General features: G+C 33.7%; 2 protein-coding genes across 3 annotated transcripts; both read left to right on the top strand.

Moving 5' to 3' along the window:
* The first annotated feature begins 3,503 nt into the window (after window positions 1-3,503).
* LOC142638548 (subtilisin-like protease SBT5.4) lies at window positions 3,504-8,298 on the top strand. The gene is made up of 11 exons (XM_075812573.1): window positions 3,504-3,587; window positions 3,776-3,885; window positions 3,999-4,096; window positions 4,233-4,397; window positions 5,065-5,173; window positions 5,649-6,192; window positions 6,599-6,696; window positions 6,830-7,075; window positions 7,180-7,294; window positions 7,411-7,624; window positions 7,751-8,298. The coding sequence occupies exons 1-11, from the start codon at window positions 3,504-3,506 to the stop codon at window positions 8,296-8,298; spliced, it is 2,331 nt and encodes a 776-aa protein (XP_075668688.1).
* Window positions 8,299-8,877: 579 nt separating this feature from the next.
* Window positions 8,878-16,503, top strand: LOC142638131 (subtilisin-like protease SBT5.4). 2 transcript variants are annotated; one of them, XM_075812132.1, is made up of 11 exons: window positions 8,878-9,161; window positions 9,424-9,523; window positions 9,616-9,713; window positions 9,887-10,051; window positions 10,883-10,991; window positions 12,633-13,170; window positions 13,430-13,527; window positions 13,639-13,884; window positions 13,951-14,065; window positions 14,162-14,375; window positions 14,483-16,503. In XM_075812132.1, the coding sequence occupies exons 2-11, from the start codon at window positions 9,465-9,467 to the stop codon at window positions 15,025-15,027; spliced, it is 2,187 nt and encodes a 728-aa protein (XP_075668247.1). In that variant the 5' UTR covers window positions 8,878-9,161; window positions 9,424-9,464; the 3' UTR covers window positions 15,028-16,503. The 2 variants fall into 2 exon arrangements, with proteins under 2 accessions (XP_075668247.1, XP_075668246.1); XM_075812131.1 differs by having other exon boundaries at window positions 9,414-9,523.
* The last annotated feature ends 9,483 nt before the right edge of the window (window positions 16,504-25,986 follow it).

The raw sequence follows: 25,986 nt of genomic DNA, 5'->3' as shown, positions 1-25,986 counted from the left end.
TAAACTCTATAATTCAATTTGCTAACTACTAAAATACCTTAAGAAATTGAATTTCCATAGGCACGCATTACATCATTCAATTGAATTTCTGCAGGCACGGATACTACTAATTAAAACTCTATCATTCAATTTTCTAACTACTAAAACTCTATCACATGGATACTACTAAAACTCTATCACACATATAACACAATATAAACCAAAAATGTTACCGTCTCAAACATTTAAAAAAAAAAAAAAAAAAAAAACCAAATCAATTTTGAACATAGAAACATACAATCTTATATCAGTACAAATACCCAACCTAAATACATAAAAACTCATATGTGACCCACAAAACAAAAGAGATTGTAACAAAATTAAAAAAGAAAAAAAAACAATAATAGAAAAGAACAACAATATTAATCTAATCCTTACATTGCACTATTATGCAGGCAGCCACAAGAATAGAGGTCAAGAGCAATTACGATTTAGATATAACTACACTAAATCATCCAGCTTTTTTAGTAATAGTATAGTGTGAGAAAAGGAAGAGATGAGGAGTTGGAAAGCCAGAGTCTAGCGTTAGGAAGCTGAAGGGTTGCCGTTTGAGATTGTAAACATGGAACACAAAGGGTTGTTGTTTAAAATTGTAAAAGTGGAACACAAATGGTTGCCATCTAAAATTGTAACCGTGGAACACAAAGGGTTGGGAATTAATTTCTTTTTATTAATATTTTTAAACTTAAGAAAACTAATTTTAAATTTTAGGACAAATTCAGTTAAAAGAATGGTAATGACATGGCAGCTGATGTGACTAAACCTGAGCATAACATCATTAAATGTTACGCTTCAGCTTTTAGTAATATATATAGAATAGATATAGTGAGATATTTATGAAAACACAATGCAATAATTTTATTTTAAAAAAATTGATAGTGTGAGATTTAACTATTATAGATATATTTTTCTCAAAAACATAGATTCACGTCTCTTTATTCCTCACAATTGAAACTAAGTGAAAAAGTAAATAAAGATAACTATACAATAGATTATTATCAATAAATCATATATTATAAAGTGGAAATTTAAAATAAAATAAAATGCAAAAAGAAAAAGTTCCTTAAGTATCTATACATAAAAACATTAATAGCATAAGGATGCCATAAAGTAAATTATATTTTATCTTCTTTTCTTTTTGGCATTTTTAGTAAAGATGATCAGTTAAGTAAAGTAAAAGCTTACCAAAAACGTTCAGATTAACTAAAAATTTGATTGTGGAGATGCTAATTATTTGTAATAAAGTGACCAAAATAAAAATAAAAAATATATTTGAGAAAAACATATATTTCTAAAAGAAATTTTACCAAACACATGGGATGCAACAATACAAAATTACTATCCTGAATATTTTTTTTTTTACTTTTTTGATACTCTACAAATAAATAAAAACTTTATTCACTTTTTTTCACAATATAAACTATAAAGCAATTACAAAATAACAAAAAGTCAATGAACTAATAGTAAAAGGCTTTCTATACAAAATTCTAGTAGAAAGGAGACTAATAGGTCCTCCACTTTCTTCAAGACATAGGGGATTATGAAGGACCATACATCATTTGCCTACCCTTTTCTCTTTCTCGAATTCACATTACCAAAGAAGTATATGAAGCTAAAAATATTGTAATTACGTCTCTGTTCAGTGGAAGTCTATTAGTATGTGCATTCAAATTTGTAGCCATGTATATTTTGTTTTGATATAAACTCAAATTTCTATTTCAAATAAAAACTACATATTAACCCAAACCAAAATTCAACCAAAGCTATAAGAGTGATTTGTGATGGGAAATTTAAAAAATACAACACAAAAAAATTAAATAAAAAAACCATTATCTTAAATTTGAGTTATAAGAAGAAGAAAAGAGAGAGAGAGAGAGAGAGAGAGAGAGAGAGAGAGAGAGAGAGAGAGAGAGAGAGAGAGAGAGAGAGAGAGAGAGTACTTACGGTTTTTGTGTGGACAAAAAAATATGGATTGAATCAAATAAATGATATCAAATTTATACAAAATAAGATGGGGAGAAGAAGAGTTAAAATATAAGAAAGCGGAAATGATGAAGAAAGTTTAACGATAAAGTAAAGAGCAGTAGGGAGATAAAGAGGCAAAGATGGAGGTGAAAGGTTGGAGTAAGAGAAGAAGAGTTTTTTTTTTTTTTTCCCTTTTGAAAAGGAAGATGAAAATTTTAAATATTCAATTACTTGAAATTAAAAAGAAGAAAACAAAAGGTTGAAATCAATTTAAATAGCTGAATATAGTTAGACATTTGCATCAATGAATAGTACCATTTGTAATGAATAGTAAACATGTGCATATACCTACCAAGTGTGCGTTTGGCATTGATAAAAGTTGTCAGTTTATTTTACTATTTAGCTTATTTTTACTACTATTCATGGGTTTCACTGCATTTTTTGGTAAAATTTGTGAGTTTCATTGTACTATTTTAACTAACTTTTACTTTTATCTATAATACTTTCAGCAAACAAATTTCAATTTCAGCAAAATAAGCGAATCCCAAAGAGACCCTAAATATAATGAATTGCTCAATTTTAACAATTACTTGAAATTAAAAAGAAGGAAATGAAAAGTTGAAATCAATTTGAGTAGCTGAATAATCAAATATTTGCATTTAAAACAAATGAATAGTAATGAAGTTCATTAATAAGTTTGTCCATTAACTATATTTAATTATCTTATATAAAATAAAATAGAAAAATAATAAAGGAAATTAAAATTAAAAAAAAAATTATAACGTATATATATGTTTTTTTGATACAACGTATATAGACGTTGAATAATAGAAGTATTGTAGATAAGATTAAAAGTTAGCTTATAGATGTATATAGATGTTGAACCAACCCGAGGCTCTTCAATGATGAAGTTCATAGTTGAAACCAACCTTTTGAACCTAGTTGTGAATTTGAATGAAATGTTGTGTACCTCATATTTGCCGAAATCTAAATGTTGATAACCCGTTTGAATAATAGTTCAAAAAGGCAGTAGGTAATACTGTAATAGGAGGTTAACTTGTTCCATTTTTAGCACGGGTTAGAGTAATGGTGGATACATGAACATCACAGACACAAAAGAAATTTCCTTTTCTCTTCCTCCTCCATTTTGAGCCCAAAGATTTAGACAGCAAAACTCAGACACACTTATTTCTTATTTTGAGAACATCTGTACGTGTCATTTTTGGGAAAAAAAAAAAGAAATATATGAATTTAGTACTTGAATAAAATAGAATCGCAAAGCCATTCTGTATAAATTGACTATATTCAATTGAAAGGTTATCGTCTGGAAATGGCAAAGCCATGCTACTTTCCGTTATTGAAGGATAACCAATTATCTGTATCATCTAAAGACAGAGCACAGAGTTATAAATGCAGAAGAAAGCAGAGTCTCTTTACTATCTCTATTCACAAAACTTTATTCTTTGGTTTTGTGAATAGAGAGAGTTGATAGGAAAAAAATGGCCTTTTGTTTTCTCCCCTCACTTCTTTTATCCCTTGTTGTTTTCTTTCTGTTGCATACCACCACCAATGGCGCTAAAAAGGTAACAACATTTTGGTTTCTGATCAATGTTGTCATTCAAAGTTCTACGTTTTTTGTTTTCATGAAATGGTTTTGACATTTTATGCATGTGAATAAAATTTCAAGTTCTTAATGTATGCCATTACCAGTATTGATCTAGATTTCTATAACTGTTTCATCAATGGCCTTAATTTTTACATCTTGGTGCAGTCTTATGTTGTGTACATGGGAGCACATTCGCATCTACCTGATGTTTCATTGCAAGACCTTGACAGTGTGACGAATTCTCATTTAGACATGCTTGCATCATTCGTAGGAAGGTATAAAATTTGATAACAGGAGTCCTGTATAACTTATGTTCCTCTATCTTTTTTCTTTTTGGTCAATGTTGAATAAAAATGACAACTTTGTTATTTATAAATTTCTTGCACAGTACTGTGAAGGCTAAGGATGCAATCATTTACTCTTATACAAGACATATAAATGGTTTTGCTGCAATGCTTGATGAGAGAGAAGCAGCAGAGATTGCAAGTGAGGAAAACAATCTAATTCAGTTCTCTGGATTTTTATATTGATGGCTCTGTTTTCCTCTGTTTCGGTCCCTGCAGCAAGCTAAATTTATGGCAGTTCAGACTATATCTGACAATGACTGTGTTTTCACTTGCAGAGGATCCAAAAGTAATATCAGTCTTCCCAAACCTACCAAGAAAACTGCACACAACCCGGTCATGGGAATTTCTTGGGCTTACTAAATATGGAAAAATTCCTGTTTCATCAGCATGGAAAGCAGGGAGGTTTGGTGAAGATGTAGTCATTGGAACCCTTGACACCGGTGAGTCTTATATTCTCTTACTTCAAGATTGATTGCTTTTCCTTTAACAAAGTGTGAAGAAATATGAAAATGTTGCATGCATGTTTCTAGCCCAACTAACTTCTTTGTACAAGCCCTTAAAGTTGGCTATAATGAAATCCATATGCTTTGTATTACTGCTTTGACATGAACATATTTGACTCGAAACTCTTTTTTTTGTATTTGATCAATTATCAGGTCAATTTTGATATATTTCAAACCAACGTATGATGTTTCTTAGTTGATTTGACCAACCCAATTTTATATTTTTCAGATTGTGTGCTGATCTCATGTTACAAAAAAATGTATATTAGAGATTCATGGCATTTTTTTTTTAACAACCCATAGTACCATATATTTATATAAAATAAATATACCTTTTTGTATTATGGTTGTAACTCTCTCTCTATTAATTCCTCCATTGCTTAGGTCATCCACATTCACTTATTCTTATCTTTGCAACTTGATATTTGTTATCATTAACAATTTGCAAGTGTTAGAGTCACCAAAGAAATAAATCCCAATTATCCATATATGCAATATGTTCATATGTATATATAAAAAATATTTGCGCAAATTTTCCTATGTTAATTGCTATTTTGTTTTGACATTTTATGGTGTACCCTCTTTTTCAATGGGATTGTGCTAGGTGCTTGGCCAGAATCAAAGAGCTTCCAAGATAAGGGGTACGGTCCCATCCCAGCCAAATGGCGTGGCATCTGTCAACCTGGCTATAAAGATGGAGTTCGTTGCAACAGGTTTTTTTTTTTATTTTTTTATTTCCCCCTCTACTCATGCCAATTTTCTCTAACAAATTTTGAATAGGACATACCTCAACGGATTGTGTGTATTGTCTAAATGAGTTCATATTGACAGAATTTATGATTACTATCGAGAAGTTTATGTTGATAACCAAAAAGAGACAGTATCGATTTTGATAACAGAAATGAATTCATATTAGCTTCATGGGAATTATCATGTCTTAGATGCTTAAGTAAATTTTCGAAGCAAAGAACTACATGGAATGGCTGAATTTTCAAAGCAAAGAACCACAAGGAACGGCTTCTAATGTAATATGATTAGATAGAAATCACCCTCTAGTCGCTCTTGTTAAGTCAATCTGGTATTTTCTTGTATTTCTACTAAGAAAGGCTTCCTTGTATGCTCTCCATTCTCATATGTTCACATTTGAATATGGCCCGGCTTCACGGTTTTTAATTGTTATGTATGCAGGAAGTTGATTGGAGTTCGGTACTTCAACAAAGGTTATGCTGCAGCATTCGGAGCTCCTCTTAATAAATCCCTTAACTCTGCTCGTGATCTGGAGGGCCATGGCACCCATACCTTATCTACCGCTGGTGGTAACTTTGTACCCCACACTAGTATTCTTAACATTGGCAATGGCACTGCATCAGGTGGATCACCAAGAGCCCGTGTGGCTGCCTACAAGGTCTGCTGGCCAGAAACCTTTTTCGCTGGTGGGTGCTATGATGCAGATATCATGGCTGCTGTTGATGCTGCAATAAGTGATGGTGTTGATGTGCTCTCAATGTCTATTGGTGGCACTGGTGGCTTTGAATTTTTCACTGATGGGATATCGATAAGTTCCTTCCATGCTGTTAAGAATAATATTGCTGTGGTTTGCTCAGCTGGCAATGCTGGACCAACTCTGCAGACTGTAACAAATGTGGCTCCATGGATTTTCACAGTTGGAGCTAGTACAACAGACAGGAATTTTGCTAACTATGTTTCTCTTGGCAACAAGAAGCAAATCACGGTATTGTGTATCTTATTTTTCACAGTCCATGTATAAAAATATTCAAGGGATTAATTTCAGTATGCATATAACATGAACTGATGAAAGTGAGTTGTGGCTAGCCAAGTTCTGAGCTGTTTGCTTATTCAGCTATGCCCTTACATTGAATCTGCAACAATTAGATGATTCTTAACAGTAAGGTGTTTTGCCTTTGGCATTGCAGTTGGATAAGTTGGGAGTTCAATCCTACCATTTTTTTTTTCCATATAATGCACATTCAAGAGAGCATTATTGATAAACTAGTTCTGGAAAGACCAGGAATTTTTTTAAATTCTTCCAAATGCAACTTTTGACAAGAAATATATAAGTTATCTTTATTCATAACATGAAAAACAATTGTATTGACATTCCTAATTATAATTGTTAGGGAATAAGTCTTTCAGCTTCAGGCGTACCAGGTGGAAAGTTCTATCCATTGATCAGTGCTGCAAATGGTTATAATGCAAACACATCCACCGCATCAGCGTAAGCACAACCACTCCATGTCCTCAATCTAACGCAAATATAATTTTGTAATATCAAATTGTATGATTACCTTTCTTCAATTCTCTACCATATAAAACTGAGTTTTTTTTTTTTTTCCAATCTTTCCTGGTAGTCTACTTTGTTTATCTGGAAGTCTTGATCCCAAAAAGGTGAAAGGCAAGGTTGTGTTGTGTCTACGAGGGGCGAATGGAAGAATTGAAAAGGGCACTGAGTGTCTTAGGGCAGGTGCTGTAGGTATGATATTGGCTAATAATGTGACTGATGGGAATGATCTTGTAGCTGATCCTCATGTGCTACCTGCTTCACATATCAACTACACTGATGGCCAAATCATATTTGCTTACCTTAACAGAACCAAGTACTTATCTTTTTCACTTCTTACAGTCATTTTTGAACTAGTTAGACACAAGATTATTTTCTAACAAGTTATAATTGTTATGAATGGATATTTCTTTGTAATAGGAACCCCACTGCTTCCATTACTGATGTAAAGACACTATTAGGAGTAAAGCCAGCACCATTTATGGCTGCATTCTCGTCTAGGGGACCCAATACCGTTGAGCCAACAATTCTCAAGGTCTGCTAAGCAATTCAATCTTCAACATTCTTCTTCTTTTTTTTTTTTGGCATTATTTTCAAGTATACATCATGTGCAGATTCTCTTATGTGCTTAACTTTTTGTGTTAATTGCAGCCTGATATCACTGCACCAGGAGTGAGCATACTTGCTGCTTTCTCCGAAGCAGTAAGTCCCACTGGATTAGATAATGACAAACGCAGGTTTCCTTACTCTATACTCTCTGGCACTTCCATGTCATGTCCTCATGTTTCTGGCATTGTTGGCCTTCTCAAAACACGGTACCCTCACTGGAGTCCATCAGCTATCAAATCTGCAATCATGACTACAGGTAAACATTCTCTTTAAGTTCATATTGCAAATCCTTCATGCTGTGAAGTGTGAGTGTGAAGTCAGAGAATTGTCACACATTCTTGTTCACCACCTCTAATCTCTCCATTTCCATTTTCAATTCCAGCAAAAACCCAAGATAACACCAGGAAGCCAATTCTGGACTCATCCACTGTCGAAGCGACACCATTGGCCTATGGTTCAGGACATGTGCACCCAAACAGTGCAATGGACCCTGGACTCGTTTATGACGCTACCGCTGAAGATTACTTGAACTTCTTATGTGCTCGTGGCTACAATGATACCTTGATCCGATTATTTTCTCAGAAGCCTTATTCCTGTCCCAATACTTTCAGAATAGAGGACTTCAACTACCCTTCAATCGCAGTTCCTAACATCCAAGCACGCAAGGTGACTCTTACTAGAACAGTAACTAATGTTGGTTCTCCAGGCACATACAAAGTGCGTGTCAGGCAACCCTTTGCAGTTTTCGTCACTATTAAACCTAGAGTTTTGAGGTTCAAGAAAACTGGTGAAAAGAAGACCTTCCAGGTTATTTTTACACCCGACTATTCTAAAATAGGCACTAGAGCCGGCTACGTGTTTGGAGATATGATTTGGTCAGACGGCAAGCACTCAGTCAGGAGTCCTATTGCTGTGAACCTTGCTAGCTAGAAATGAAAAGTAGGTCCATTTTTTAGATGTTTTCATTTGCTAGAGCCTGGGGTGTTCTATGTTGAAAGAACAGAATTCGTCTTTCCTCTTGGACACAATAATTATGTAATCCTAGTTCTAGTTGAAAATGAAAACAGAAACATAAAGATGATTTGATTGCCTTCAGTATCTTATGCCTCTTTCTTGTTCCTTGAAAGTGCATCACCGCGTGTAAACCCCAACATTTTGGCTTATTGGAATAATATTCTCATTCATCATGAGGACTAATAAAGTTGTACTAATTGTCATTACTCTCCAGTAGGCTGCTCTAGACCATGTAAATGACATTCCATGAAACTTCACATGGCATTATTTTATAGTCAGAAGTTGCAAGTCTTTATTAATTACAAAGCAAACGTTCCCTTCCCTCAAGGACATCCAGTAAAATTAGAATGCTACTAACAACTAACAAGCTATAAGGCTGACTGGTACAAGTTTATTGGTAAGCTGTTAATTAAATTATTTTATGATTAGGCTTAGTATACCCCCCCCCCCCCCCCAAAACCCCTTTTTTCCTCCACCAAAACAGCTGAGTGGGTCTTGACTTCAGCATATTTCCATTAATAACTGGAATATGGAGGAGAATAAGAGAGAAATCTTCTATCGCTTTCAATATTTACATAGTTGGCAAGGACGGTATCTATTCAGACTTTTAACTTTCCAGTCACTACAATATTGAACCAAAGTGCATGTCCTCCTTAAAAGAGAGTGCTAGTCAGCAAAGACAATACACAAAGAAACTAATGGGGCTTTCTGTTCTCACTCCTTTACTTCTATTAGTCATTTTCTCTTTGTTGCAGATGCCTACCATTGCCAACAAAAAGGCAAGTTTGTTCTCTTTTATTTTTGTTACTTCTCATTATTACATGCTTTATGTTTTAGATTCTTCTAAATGATGATTTTTTTTTTTTAATATATGTGGATAGAATTAACGACGAGTTTCAAAACTGGTATATTTTTTGCTATTTAATAAACCCCAGCAAGCTCTCCTTTCTCATTTATTTTTCTAATATTCCATTTGAGTAGATTTCATATATATGTGCCATTAATGGCCTTAAATTACTTTTATGCTTCAGTCTTATGTAGTGTACCTAGGAGGGCATTCACATGGACAAGACCCTTCATTGATGGATCTTGATGGTGTGACAAATTCTCATTATGGTTTGCTAGGGTCTATCTTGGGGAGGTATATAATTGTATACAACTCTACAAAATCTCTGGTCTTTAAAGTAGAATAGAAGTAGCAAGTTCTTTTTATTTGTTTCATTTTTCTCACAGCAATAAGAAGGCCAAGGAAGCAATTTTCTACTCATATACTAGACATATCAATGGCTTTGCTGCAATCCTCAATGAGGAAGAAGCAGCGCTGATTTCAAGTAAGAAGTTCATTTGATACATTTGTGCAGAAACGTTAGTCAGTTCAAAATAACAATTTCAAAGAAAAATGTTTTTCTCTGTTTTCCCTGTGTTTCATATCTGGTTTAATTTGTTTCTACAAGAACTGGAAGAATTTGGTCTGCTAATATATATGAACTTCCCAACCACACAGAGCACCCAAATGTTGTATCAGTTTTCTTAAACAAGGGGAGGAGATTGCACACGACAAGGTCATGGGATTTTCTTGGACTAGAGAGAGATGGAGTAGTACCTTTGGGCTCAATTTGGCAGAAGGCAAGGTTTGGTGAAGATACAATAATTGGAAACCTTGACACTGGTTAGTTTGAAATCCTCATGAGTTTTTTTTTTTTTTGCTATAACCAATTTAAATGAAACAATTTGGAATTAAGAATGAGTATTTTTAATTTTCTTAAAGAATGAAGTTACATTTGAATGTTCAATGTTGCATGAGAATTTTGCACTTCACTTATTGTTCACTTTTTTTTGTACAATCAATGTCTTTCAATGAACCTGTGATCCGTGGAATTCAGAATGTACATGGGCTATGTTTTGTCTAATGCTTTGATTTGGCAATATTAGACCAGATTTTTGTATAAGATATAGAAAAAAATAGTAATGTATAGACCACAGAGCAATTACTTAATAATACTTCAAATAAATCCAATTTTGACCATTGTGCATGACCGACCCAGTATGGCATTTTGCTAATTTGATTTGACTAACCCATTTTCTTAAGTTAAACTATTTTGTATGTATTTTTCAGATTTAGTATAATGTATACTAGAGGGATTACAGCTAGTTTGATTTCATTTAAACACCAAAAATACCTCATCCTTTAGAAAATTTATTTTGGATGATAATGTATATATTGTTTGAGCAAGCTGACAGCATTGAATCCTTCATTTTAGATCAATCTTAAGATGTCCTCATGCTTCCTCCTTGGCGGCGCTCATAACTATATTTTCTCTTTTGTATAATACCAACCATTTGACAGTGGTGGGGTCAACAAAAAAAAAGATCTTGCCTAATCATATTTGCTTTTGCTTCCCTTTTGAGTGGTACATATCTGTCCCACTGTTTCCTTGTCAATTGCTATCTTGTTTTGACACCTTTTGGCATATCACCTTTTATAATGTGGTTGTGATAGGTGTTTGGCCTGAATCAAAGAGCTTTAGTGATGAAGGGATTGGTCCCATCCCATCAAAGTGGCGTGGAATATGTCAGCATGGAAATAAAGACAAAGTCCACTGCAATAGGTCCATTTTCCTCTCTGCTTCCTGCCAATTTTAACCAGCAATATTGATAGCATTGAGTTTCTTTTCAATGAATCTTACCGGCCTTATAAGGTGGTGTTTTACCTTTTTTCCTGTTTCACAAGTTTATAATGGTAATTTTTAGAAGTGTTAAATGATTTTGATTGTGATGTCACATTAAATAGTTAGAGGTTCGTTAAGTAGTACAAAATCTCTGACAAAATCCTCCTCACACTTACTGTTTTGAAAATTTTATGAAAGTCAGTTCATAGCCATACAAGAAAACTAAATTTATGCAAATATTTGAGAGGAGTCGGCTAAAAACTAATTGTGTGCATCAGATAACCACATTTGTTTTCTGGTATTGTTGGTTTGATGAGAAATGGATATCTATCATTATAGTTACTTTGGAAATAACTCTTTCTATCCAAAAACTGTGGCCACATTTAAAAACCTGAACCTTATGGTTCAAAGTTTTGAAAAGAAGGGTCCAAAATATGTATACTGTTTGAATAAAGCTGCATAACCTTCTTTTAGAGCATGGTAGAATTTTTAATATTATCATTGAAGCTCATATAATTGAAGTTCTATAATATAAAATGTAACTTTGTGCTATTGGAATCACAGCCAACAGAAAAGACAGTGATAAAAACAAAGTTTTTCCTTAAAATACAATTTAAGTCAATTTAACTCCAACCATTCATACTAGCAGCTGACCACTCACTCTCCAATCATTATTTTAAAGTCAATTCAATTTGAGGATTTTTATTGCACATGAAGATCTAACAACTCTACATTGGATCCTCAGCTTAGATAAATGGTTTGAAAATTTTGTCTTTTAGCTTGCATAAGTTTGTCACATGTCTATTATTAAAAACATTAGGGCCTTTTTTTGTGAATCCTATACCACTAACTCTAAAACAAGCACAGCCACTGATTCTTCCTCTAATTCATGCCATGTTGATAGGATTTGCTAGCTAAACATAATTTGCTTTGCAGCTAGATGATTAAGAAATCCAAAGTCTTCTATTTGATGCCTATAATATTCCTTATATGCTTGTCCATTTGAAACAGAGTTAATCATAGTTGAGAAAAGTACCCAAAGGAAGTAGAATAAAAGATATCCAAGAATTATTGGCTCATCCCACATACATGGAACATATCTTTTTGTATACCATTGCATTTTGACTGCTTAATATAAGGCTGCTATTGTAAAGTTCACATGGTTGTATCTAATGTCAAGCTCTTAAGTCCCGTTTGGTAGAGTATCTTAAACACACATTTTCAATTTTTAAACAACATTACACGCATTTTCACACACTTTTTCACCCACACGTATTTCAAAAAACTACAAACAACATTACTCAAACTCCTCTACCAAACGGGCCATTAGAGATAGGAAATTTTTAGTTTTATTGTTTCTCTGATTTCTATGTGTCACCTTTTTACCAAAGCTTGTTGAGCTTGGTATAAAACAAAAAATAAAATAAAAAAGGCTTATTGAGGTTATTTGGCTTATGTACATCTTTTTAAAACTTTAACTTTTCTAAATACATTTGTACTTTTACCGAGCTTATAGTTAAGCCCAACAAACCAATGAAAATAACCTTTATTCATTATGCTGTGAATTTTTGTGCTATGCAGGAAGTTAATTGGAGCAAGGTACTTTAACAAAGGTTATGCCTTCTATGCTGGCACTCTCAACTGCTCCTCCTGTTTCACTGCACGGGACTATGATGGCCATGGCTCTCACACCTTATCAACAGCTGGTGGTAACTTTGTTCCTGGAGCTAGTGTTTTCAGCCATGGCAATGGCACTGCAAAGGGTGGATCACCAAAAGCCAGAGTGGCAGCTTACAAGGTATGCTGGCCACCAATTTCTGGTTTACAGTGCTTTGATGCAGACATCATAGCTGCCTTTGATGCTGCTATAAGTGATGGCGTTCATGTGCTTTCGGTCTCTCTGGGTGGGGCACCAGCTGAATTTTTGGAAGATGCAATTTCAATAGGGGCTTTCCATGCAGTTAAGCATGGCATTCTTGTTGTTAGTGCTGCGGGAAATTCAGGACCAGATCTAGGGACTGTAACAAATGTGTCACCATGGATGTTTACGGTTGGTGCTAGCACAATTGATCGAGAGTTCACAAGTTATGTTGCTCTGGGTAACAAGAAACACCTCAAGGTATTTTCAACCCTAACAACTTTTGTTGTTGCTTGTTTGGGAGATTTTATTTCATTAGCTGATTGGACTTTAAAAAATAAGCTGAGCAGAAGTACAGTTGTACCTAGAACACATAAGTTTTAAAAAGTTGTACATAAGTTGAATAAGCTGGCAAAAAGTTGTACATGAAAATGCAAGGTTCAAGGCCCTCGATGGTCTAGTACACCATTGTCATCAGAAGTAATTATGTGATAATCCATTCTACAATCTTCACTACCAGGGAGCAAGCCTTTCTGCTAGAGGCCTGCCATCTCAAAAATTCTATCCATTGATCAGTGCTGCAGATGCTAAAGCTGCTAATGCATCTGCGACAGAAGCGTAAGAACAACTCAATCTATCAATATTAATTTTATATCAATTAAAATTGTATGCATTGCTTCAATTCCTCCATCACATGTATAACTAGTGTTTTATGAAGTCCTGTTGTAGCCTGCAATGTATGCCTGGAACACTTGATTCCAGGAAGGTGAAGGGGAAGATCTTGTTCTGCCTTCGAATGAATAATGAAAGAACTGTAAAAGGCGAGCAGGCTGCTCTAGCAGGTGCTGTTGGGATGATTTTGGCTAATGATGAGCTCAATGGAAATGACGTTCTAGCTGAGACTCATTTGCTTCCTGCTTCACATATCAATTTCACTGATGGCAAATATGCCATTGCCTACATCAACACTACCAAGTAAATCTCTGAGTCTTTCTCCTATATTTTTTGCACTCATTCATGATATGTATGTATATGTAACAGGAACCCTATGGCTTACATGACTCACCCAATAACACAACTGGGAACAAAACCAGCTCCAAAAGTAGCTCAGTTCTCATCAAGGGGACCCAATATGATTCAGCAAGCAATCCTCAAGGTATGCTTAGCAATTACATTTACATCTTTAACATTTCTGTTTGTTACTAATAAACTTTTAAACCGATTGCACATATGATTTTGCTATGCATTTCAGCCTGATGTCACTGCACCAGGGTTGGACATAATTGCAGCTTACACCGAAGCAGATGGGCCAACTAATCTAATATTTGATAAGCGCCGGATACCTTTTAACTCACAATCTGGTACTTCCATGTCATGCCCTCATGTCTCTGGAATTGCCGGGCTTCTCAAAACACTCCACCCTGATTGGAGTCCAGCAGCTATTAAATCTGCAATCATGACCACCGGTACAAAAATCCTTTCTTAGGTTAATGATAATAATCTCGTGTCCTATAAAATGTGACATATACTTGCTCTAGAATTCCTAATGTTTTGGTACCTATTTCATCTGCAGCAAGTACAAATGATAACAACATGGAGCCAATGCTGGATGCATCCTACCTCAAGGCAACACCATTTGCCTATGGTGCAGGAAATGTTCAACCAAACCATGCCATGGACCCCGGACTCATTTACGATCTAACCATATATGATTATTTAAATTTCCTATGTGCTCATCACTACAACAAAAGCCAAATCAATTTATTCTTGGATAAGCCTTATGCATGTCCTAAATCATTTAGTCTAGCAGACTTTAACTACCCTTCAATAGCTGTCCCTAATCTTTCTGCAGATTCAGTTACTATTACTCGTATAGTTACAAATGTAGGTTCTCCAGGTACGTACAGAGTGCGTGTCAAAGCACCTGCTGGAGTCTGGGTCACAATAAAACCTAGGAGAATGAAATTTAAGGTAATTGGAGAAAAGAAGAAATTCAAGGTGATTTTGAAGCCTAAGGTTGAGGGTAAACCTAGAGGGTATGTTTTTGGAGAATTGGTATGGTCAGATGGCAAGCACCATGTCAGGAGTCCACTTGTGGTGAAGCACACTGAGAATTGATATTTACAGACATAAATGTCTCGTCTTTTTCATTGGAAAAAAGATTTGTTTATGCAATGCTTTTAACATGGAAAATAAAAGGGTAGTTATCAAGCAAGTCATTAATTTTGTTACCTTCAACTTTTTAGGCCTCAGTTTTTTTCTGGTTGCAGCAGAACGTCAAACCCAGAACATTAATCAACTATTTGTAACCCAGCCAAAAATAAATAAATAAATAGAATAAATAAAGTTGATGTGATTGTCAAAAACCAAGAATATTCTGGTTTCTTTCTTTTTTTTCTTTTTTTCTTTTTTTGTGGTTGCTGCCATTTTTATCGGATTATGAGTTGAAATAAGCCAGGTAAATACTACTCGAACTCAATCTATAGCCAACAGGTAAATTAAAATACTGATCCAGCTGAGCTTCACCTTGCAGTACTAGTCACAAATACACTGACCTTCTATTGATAAGGCTGCCATTACAAAGTTTTCTTCTTCTTTTTTTAACGAATTTGAAAATTTTTATTCAACAAACCACTTTGCAACAGTATTACAAATCACAGGCAGCAGCAGGCTGCAAACTATCAAAGGAAACTAATTAAGGAAGTTATCAAAAACAAAAGGAAACTTCCACAGGTTGCATAAGGTCCTATATTGGATAGAATTTCTAATATTTCTACACCAAAAGAGCCTATATATAACAACATATACAATTTAGTTTGCACCAGATCAGTTAATCTTTCCATTGTGAATTATGGCATTCCAATTAATCCAAATATGGTACATAACAGTTGTCCAAGCAATCTTGTAGATCAAGGAATAGCATGTGTTTGAGACTCCTAAAAATAATCTTGCCATAACAAGTATAAAAAGGCAATCAGCCATTTGCTTGCTAAAAATGCTTACAGTATTGTCACTACACTAAAAGAAATCAGGGCCTCGGATCCTTGCTGCTGATCATTTTCATAACTTTTGAGCTTTTCCTTCTCTCTTTTGCAGATGAATAGAACAACAAAGTCTCAGTAATTTTTTGAGATCAATTTGGATCCTCAACAGATGAGTGATAGTTACATGTATTCTCTTCCTCCATTCTATTCTATCCAAAGTCGTTCTCCTTGTTACTTTCTCAGTTGACATGTCATTTTTTTTACTATTTCTACTAGTGTTATGTTTGGTCTTCCTCTACCCTTTTTTAAACAGAGAATTTTACACCCTGCATAGCAGGATCTGCGTACACAATCAGTTAAGCCAGAGACTCATTTCCTCCAAGTTATCCAAAACTCAGCTCAACTATCACAAAGACTTCCCTGGCCATCCCGGACCAATTCACACCTGGTGACAAGGTAGTATCTGCAAATACATCATCTACTAATAGAGATCATTACATATCAACTTGCTAGGACAGATGATTGAAAATGTCACAAACTGGCCTCTTTTCTCTTAGGTAAAATTTCCTAATAAATGACATCACAAGAAATTAAAAGTACAATTTTCCCATCATTTTGTTAGGCCCAGAATTAGAAGCTACCTTCATTAATACAACATAGCCATAAATTATTTCATAATTTTTGACAATCTTCATGCAGAAGAATATCAGAATAAAGGTCACTCCCCCACCCCCCATCCCCCCCAAACCCCCAAAAAAAAAAAATCTTGAATCAATGCTTTTCAACTATTCCAAGAGAAACCACAAAAAGTACCATGTGGAAGATTTAGGCACAGATATGTCTTTTATTTGGCTTGGATGAATTAATAAATTTCTTCTTTTTTTTTTTTACTGAATAAATTATGAATTAATTTATTTGGCTTGGATGAATGAAAAATTCATTCAAAGCAGAAAAATACTTAAATATTAAAATCACTATTTTCTAATAGCTTAATCTTACTAATTAACTTCAACACAAAATACCATTCATCATCCACAGTCATACCTACATATATATACGTATATACATACCATCAACTAAATTTTAGACAAAACACCATTTAGCATGCATAGTCATACCTACTTACCTATACATACATACATACATATGCAAAATCATAAATAAGCTTATAAACCAATAAGATTAGATCTATTAGGAATTAAATATTAGACATGACTACCATATTAAAAAAGATAAAACATAACTCTGATACTGCATGAGAAAATATGAAAAAGAAAATAAAGAAAGTATAGAGAACGCAGGAATTAACATGATTCGACCTACATCCTTGCAGATAAAAAACTAAGAGAAGGTAAGGAAAGAGAGGAAGAATCGGAAACTTATGGCATGGGCGGAGTAGGGAAGACAAACTTTGTTTTTGCAACTTTTGTTATGGTTCTTAACCAAAACAAAGAGCAACAAGACCACAAATAACGTATGTTGTCCTCCCTACTCGCCCATGCCACAACCTTCCGAAAATCCAAACTCTCTCTCTCCTTTTTCTCCAATGACAAACACCACTTTGGTAGCTCCACTCATGTATGTCTGTAAGTGCCAATGCACCTTGAGTCTTTGACTAGCTAGTACTACACCTACCTTAGCTTAGATTATACATAAGACCCTTTCATGCACTAAGCATTATATAGGGGTGTGTCAATGCTAAAGTTGTGTCAGTAGCCGTTGGATTGAAGAGTTTTTGGTTAGGTGAATATTGATCTTGTCCGTTCATTTGTTTGGTAAAGTTTTCCATCAACTTTGGTTGAAAGTCTACGTGTTTGCCTATCCGAATTTCTCTTTTGCAACAAAGGTAAAGAAAAAGGAAGAGAGAAAGATTATTTATTTATTTGTTTGCTTGTGGTTCCATTCCAAAAACTTTTTGTCTTACGGTTCACATGTTGCCAATAGGAATCTCTCCTACACCGAGAAAGCAACACAACACAACACAAAACTGTAAAGTCACAACAGTGACAACACAAAACAGTAAAGTCACAAACCAAAGAATGACAATATTATGTGACTTGTTGGCCATTATTGGATGCTAATCTCTATTAAATATCAATCTTGATGGTGGATTACAGATAACTCTCTGCTAATACTATTCTTTTAAGTATTAACCTTATGGTTTTATTTATGTTAAATTTTGCAACCGACAAAATTACCTGACGGTGCAAATACTATTGGACAAAATTTTCAAGCCTCAGCACTAGGTGGTCATTCATAAAATCATACATATTTATTGTTAGAGCAAATCATACAACTCATCAAATAGGTCGCGTAGCTAAAAGTACATATGAATAGTTTTATCGACTAGCACATAATGGGTTGGAAAAATTTTCCTCCAAACCAATTTGAAGATAAATGTTTTCAATACTATTTATGTTTTTTTTAAGCATTCATTAAATTATTTAAATAAATTACATGTCCATGAAATTTATTTGAGTCACCACATAATAAGTTAAAGAAACCTTCCTCTAAATCAAATTCTATCTTTTTTTTTTAAGAAAAAAAAACTTTAACTATTATTTTGCACCATTAAAATTCGAGTAAAAATTTGGATTTGATTTCATTGTTTGGAATCAAAATATAGAAGGTATACATATATTTATAGATACTATTTTAATACTTTAATCTAAAAATTATCTAATTAACAATAACATAAATGAAGACAGACAAAATTTTCAATAATAGGTTGAAGGATATTGTTTCAACCCAGTTTAGACGAAAACTTTTTATAAATGTATCCAAACAGTAGTTTTGAAGTAAAAATAATCTCACTGATTGATATATATATATATATATATTTATAATTCGTTCAAAGGTTGAAGGAGTTCATTTCAAACCAATTTAGATGAAAATCTAGGTTAATTATTGTACGGATTGAGAATACCGGCCCATTACTAAGCTGGTGGTCCATTCAACAGATGGACTCGGTTTATTTCGACACTAAACCAAGCCCAATTAAGCCCAGCCAAACATTTAGACAGTGTACCCCCCCCCTACAGGCACGTTTGAGCATGGAATAATGCATTGGAAGAATCCACCCATCAAGGATATTAAACGACATCTTGTGCAAGTTCCAAGGAAGTCATATCAGCAGCAAGTGGTGGGTCCCATTTGGTCAGGAACTTAGTGCAAAGGGGCCCACTAATGTGAGAAAAAAGCCCCACATCATGACAACCCCACTAAAGAGAGGCTATAAATATAAAAAGAGGGATAGGGATCAAGGATTGGAAAAATTTTAGGGGAGAGAAACACGAGCAGTGAGAAAAGACATAACTTTGGAGAAAGGGAATCCTGTTCGAATTATAGGGTAGAGACTTGGCTATGCAACCATAGCCTCAACTAGGCCAGTATCAAAGAAGTTTAGGGTCATAGACAACAATTTGCCTCTTTCAGCAATCTTTCATGTCATTTCTTGGACCTTCTACTTGTGGGATAAGCCCCAACCTAGAGCACAAGTAAATTGGGAGTCTAGGCCCAAAAGCCTAAGTTCATGGGAAAAGACCACCACAATTATATAAAATCACTTTAAAGTATGAGGAGGTATACACTGTTATGGATATATGAGTTCTCTCTCTCATAACTTAGTGGGACCCACCAATTGTGAGAAATAGGACTCATGTAACAGGATATATTTTCTCCTAAACTATGGGATCCTTTGAAAGACTTACCTTAGGTCCAATATTCTAATCTAATGCAATACGTGGTTTCATCCTTACAGATCTATTAATGCACTAAGGCAATGGACCAAGCTATGTCCAACTTTCAAAGCTTGCAATCCCATCGAGCCCATTATCAAGTAGGGCCCATCAAAGGCCCACTAATGAGAACCCATTGAATAGCCCAAGTTCACGTTTGTAATGGAAAAATTTGGTAAAACATGGCCCAACACATTAAAAACACATTTACCCAAAAAAAAAAAATCAATAAAGAATGAAGTTTATGGTGGCCCCTACTTATTTGCTATGTGTATTGTTCGTAGGGTATGAGTTGTTAGTACTCACACGCAAGACAATCCCTTTCAATAGGACTATAACTCACAAGACCTTCCACTTGTGGGATAAGCCCCAACCTAGAGTACAAGTAAATTAGAGATCTAGGCTCAAAAGCCCAAGTTCAGGGGAAAAGACCACCACAATTATATAAAATCACTCTAAACTATGAGGAGGTATACACTATTATGGATATATGAGTCATCTCTCTCATAACTTAGTGGGACCCACCAATTGTGAGAAAGAGGACTCATGTAACAGGGTATATTTTCTCCTAAACTATGGGATCCTTTGTACTTTGCATCCCTAAACTTTGAAAAACTTACCTTGGGTCCAATATTCTAATCTAATGCAATACGGGCCTTCATCCTTATAGATCTATTAATGCACTAGGGCAATGGACAAGGCTATGTCCAACTTTCAAAACTTGCAATCCCATCTAGTCCATTATCAAGTAGGGCCCATCAAAGGCCCACCAATGAGAAACCGTTAAACAGCCCAAGTTCACATCTGTAATGGAAAAGTTTGGTAAAACATGGCCTAGCCCATTAAAAATACATGTACCCAAACAAAAACAAAAAATCAATAAAGAATGAAGTTTTATGGTGGCCCCCACATATTCGCGGCTAGTGTGCTTGGAGTACGAAAGAGTTTTAACTTAAATGTAAGAATCTTTATTTTGTATCACAAGGAAATTAGGATTTGGTTTAATTGTTTAAGTATATTGAATTTTATATTGTACATATTGTAGGCGTCAGAATTGCAATAGTCACAACAGATTGGTAAAGAGAGTTATGAAGAATCATTCATGTGGCCAAACATTAATTGCTCTCCTAATATCATCAAGATGAGTCCATATTACGGGCTGTCAAATATGATACAAGGAGAAAACTCGTCATTTATCAAGTATGATTAGATAAGTGGTTGGAATGCAACCATTTAGTTACCATGAAAACACATCTCAGTCATGTACTTATTTACTATGCTGTTCTTATGTGTTTTTATTTTTTATTTTTTTTAAGTATAGGGTTAACTGTTTGTCTATCTAGACCTAATTTCTAAATATTGTAGTGTTCTCTTTACATTTAAAGAACTCATGAAACTCAATTTGAATTGTAACTTATCATGTTTAAATTGATAATTGCATTGGTATACTGTTAAGACCCAATAGTTGTGTGTTTAAAATCAAGAGGAATTGAAAAACATAATCCAAAAAAATTGTAAAAGAGTCATGAAGGTTGGTACTAAAGACATATTGAAACAAAGAAAAATTGAAAAGCTACATACTGATGCAGGTTGGTACTAAAGATATATAGAAACAAAAGAAAGTTGAAAATCTACATACTGATACTTCTATAATTACTTATTTGAAATTCAAACCGGTTTCAAAAAAATAGTTTGTGGTTTAGAGCATTTTCTATTTTCACTAATTGTGTTTTGTTTCCCTGCTCCTGTTTTTAAAACAAAGCACACACATTTTTTAATTTAAACTCTTGGCAGAAGGTATAGCTTTTTTTTTTTGCTTTTTTCTTTTTTTGTTTGTTATGGTAATCAAAAGAGCCTACAATTTTGTTTATAACTGACATATTTTAGATATTTTAATAATTATTTCCGATTATTTTGAATCCCTTTATTCTTATGGCCCATACCTCCTCTTTTTGTTTATTTTTGTATCATTCTTTTCATCAGGAACATGTAAGTTTCTTTCCGAATAGTATATGTTGTTATAGCAATCATTTTGACTATTTGAAGTTTTAACTTAGCCTCATTGATTTAATAAATTTAATTGCGTAAATGTATATAATATATTTTGTGAATTTTGTTGATAGAATTGTAAAGTATGGTATTACTGAGAATAATATCCTTTTAATATGCAGTTGAATTTAAATAGATTAGGCATTCTTTGTTTTTTCTTTATTCAATTGCTTCTCATATGTGTAATTTTATTAACTATTCCGTGCATTACACGAGTTAGCGACTAGTAGATTCTATAATGAAACTAAATGTTTTCATTTTGTTTTTTAGGATAATTCTCCACTCCAGAAGGCATGTTATGATTTGTCAAATGAGCATCAATGGCGGCTTCAAAATTATTTTCTAGGGGGTTTAATAAGAAACATAAATTATACAAAATTTTAAACAAAAGATAAATTAAATATATCGACATCACAAAAAAAAATCTTTAATACATAAATTTTTACAATTGACTTCGACGATGTTTCGTATTTTGAAATTATTGTATGATATCTTCATTATCTATCCTACTAGCTACATATGTTTCAATGTACATAGTCAAACAATCATTCATGCACTAATTTCTCATTTGATTGATTTATTTAAAATTTCTTAAGATCTAAATGAGCTTTTTCTAAGGTTTAAGATTAGCAAATTCTAATTTTGTTGTTGGGCTAATTAAAAAATTTTCCCATATTTTAGATCAAATTGATTTGTTATTGAGCTTTTTCTTTGTGTTTAAAAAAGGTCAAGATATTGTTAAGATGATTATATTTAAGTTTATTTCAGTTAGGCTTAAGGTTAGGGTGTTCAAATTTTTATTTTAAGTGTCAAAATAGGGAAAAATATATATATATATATTATAATAATTTTTATTTTTTGGTTCAATTCAGGGGGTTCATTTAAACCCCTTAGGCTCCAAGTGGAGCCGCTCCTGATGAGCATCCAAGCAATTCTATTGGGAAGTTTGGTACTTATGATTTGACAAAGGTTGAAAATTCAAAATTACACAAAGATGGCAGGGGCAATTAGTTTGTTTATGATATTTAGGGTCATAAGATTAATTTAAACTTGAAAACTTGACATTTAATATTTTTGTCTCATAATGTAGCCCACTGGGCAACCTTTTGTAATAAGGTAGGAACCTTCTCTAACTCTAGAACATTAATGTAAAAGTTCTTTTTATATGCAAATCATTTTTCATCATCATTTGTTTGTACATAATTTCTTTCTCCTTTACTAACATAGGTTGGTTAATATTAAGAAGCAATAAGTTAGTTACAAGATAATCTCTCTTTATTGAGGTGCAAAGATGATCCATCATAGGTGGCAGATTTTGAAACCAAACAAAAGCATCATTGCTAGTATTGCCTATCTTTGACAACAATTGTGGTAGTTAGTTATCATAGAAATAATATATGTCATATCACAAGAAAGGGAAAAAAAACAAAAATAAAAACAATCTTCCAGAATTTTATTAATCACAATTGATTTTACAATATCCACTTAATATTATAACAATCAATTAACAAAAAAATCTAATAGACTAATTCTATGACTAATATAGACTCTTGTTACAATGAAACGGTAAGTATACAACACAATAAGAGATCAAAATATACATCAACATCCAAAATAAACAAATACATCAAATGATTGCAAATAGCAGCTTCAACTGCATTGCATTCCAATTTCCAAAGCTAGCACTTTAGCATCCATGATTTATGATATCCACTAGAGGAAGTACATCTTGAACAAAACCCCACTTGAATTGGTGCTAATAGTAGCAGCATTGTCTTCCAAAGCCAAAATTTGAGCTTCCATGCTTTAGGAGATCTACAAAAGGAAGTACAGTTTAGATAACACCACAATAGAATTTCTTCACACTCTACCCAATATTTTCCAACTAGTTTCCAACATATCTAACTGTACCATTTACATAAAAGCAATTAAAACTTATGAGACGAAATAGATCCCAAGTGATTGGCAGAATCTCAGAAAGTGATCTAGAATGAAAAGAAATATTCCTCTAGCAAGACACATAAAATGAAATGCCCAACATGCAAAGCAAAAAAGACAATAAAGATTACATATAGTTGATAACTATAGATGAACAACTCAAACTTGTTCCTTCTCACTAATGAAGTGATGTCATCCACATCAATAGACCAGCTGTTAGACAAATAACACCTGCAAGATGAGCAACACCGATATCTACCCACTCCAATATCTACATCAAATAATTAGATATATAAGCAGCATCGTCTTCATATGACCTTATATTTCTTTCCAGGAAGATATGCTTAGATACATTCTATGAAGGAAGAAAAACCATATGGTTTAGGACATTGACAAGGGTTACAAAGGAGATGGGATTCTCTTGTCTTTCTTTTGTGATGCTACTCAATGACTTAACACAATTCGATGTGTGTCCTGCTTATTTTCTTGATTCTTGCACAAATTTTCATATGCCCATCCTGAAGATTGCAACTGAGAAGCAAGAAACTAACCATGTTGTGAGCTTTCATCCAGGAGTCACGATCAAATTCAGGGTCACTGAAATCAGTGACAGGGTGACCATGGAAAAATTCAAGAACTACCACAAAGAAGCCAGCTGCTGCAACTTTGTCACTAGTTTCCTTCACAGAGAAGCAATGCATATTATTAATATCATATAGCTAGGAATAACTGATATTTGAATGCACTAACATCTAGTTTATCTAGAACATAAGAGTAAATTTGGCTGGCAAATAAGAAAATTGATGGAACACAAACAACTTAAAGACATGGTTGATGGCAGTTTGGATTTATGTGCATAGTAAAGCTTAAATATGATAAATTATAGTATTTGAAAAAAATTTGCTTATTGAGGACTGGATATTATTTGGCTCAAGTTTAGATAATTTATTGCAAATATATATCATTAACATGTGAAGGACCAAAAAGCAGTATGAGAAAAATCAAATAAATGGTGAGGATAAAAGAAAATAAAGAAGAAGAAAACATTATATACCCTGGACTAAATATAGCATTTCAGACTTGTGAACAGAACACTTCATATTTAGGATAAACTTATCAAAACACTACATATTTAGAATGCATATACAATCAACAATTAGAAACAAGTTCACTTTACAAGCCCTTAAAATCTATAACGTGGAAAATGCAAAAAAAACCCCTTGCAGTTTGCCTGTAAAACGCAAAGACCTCATGACCTTTTCAGTCTAACACACAAATTCATATAATCGTGCTTTAGTGATAATCGTGACATTTTCCATTACCATTGATGGTAAATAGTATATGTACCTCATGCAAGCATTTACACACTCTAAAATAAAGGGCAAAAGGGGAGAGTCTTTTCTGTTACCATCTCCAGCCTCTTTCCAAATGCTATAATTTCCATGAAATTCAAAGAACTTTAGGCCCCTTTGGCCCTTGGATTGCCTGGTTGTGTTCCATTAGCTAACTAAACATGCCTAAATTTAGGCCAATTACATGTAAATGGCCCAATTTTGGCCTTTATAGCTGTTGGAAAAAGGCATGAAATATTTCTGTCTCTTCTATACTCTATTTCATATACATATATAATTTCCTATGTGAGGCACATGTACTATTTACCATTAATAATAATGATAAATTAAAACAGTTATACTAAAAACATTACTTCAAGGATGTTATAGGTCACATGTCAAAATTCAGTGATCATGTCTTACAGGCAACCCACATGAATCCCCCTATGGTTACTTGCTATTTCATTTTCCTTATTTTCCTTCTTGGAAATCAGAGTTCAAAATTTTATAAGCTAACCATTGAATTCACTTTCCTTGATATAGTCATTCTCATAATATTCATCAGCCAAATTCTTCACTCAAACTAAAAATTTCAATCCTTCCTCAAGCACAACATAAGCTAAAATATTATGACTACAAGCCAAGACTAAAAGGATTCACTTCTATGCTCTCTCTTTTTTTTTATCATGAACTAGTTAAAATCATGAATGTTTTGTCATATGAATAAGACAACATAGACAGGAGCCAAAGGTCATCAAACAAGTCAAGTCAATGACTTGTAAATTAACACCATGCTTTCATAGTTTGTGTGTGCTAAGTAATTATCAAGTGCAACCCAGATCATGATCGTTGCCATTGAGGCTCTCTTGCTCACCATTACCAACAATCCCATTTGTATCCAATTGTAAGTCTATTTTCCATTCATTTCTTATTGTTTGAAAACTAAATCAAGGTAATAATAAACCATTTCGCTTTAATGCAAATTACACTTTTTCCTCCTACAAGATGAGTGGAGGACCCATTAATTGCACGTACAAC

The sequence above is a fragment of the Castanea sativa genome, chromosome 6, assembly GCF_040712315.1.
Source record: "Castanea sativa cultivar Marrone di Chiusa Pesio chromosome 6, ASM4071231v1".
Lineage (NCBI taxonomy): Eukaryota > Viridiplantae > Streptophyta > Magnoliopsida > Fagales > Fagaceae > Castanea > Castanea sativa.
The sequence above is the reverse complement of the archived record's forward strand: the minus strand, read 5'-3'. Positions and strand labels throughout refer to the sequence as shown.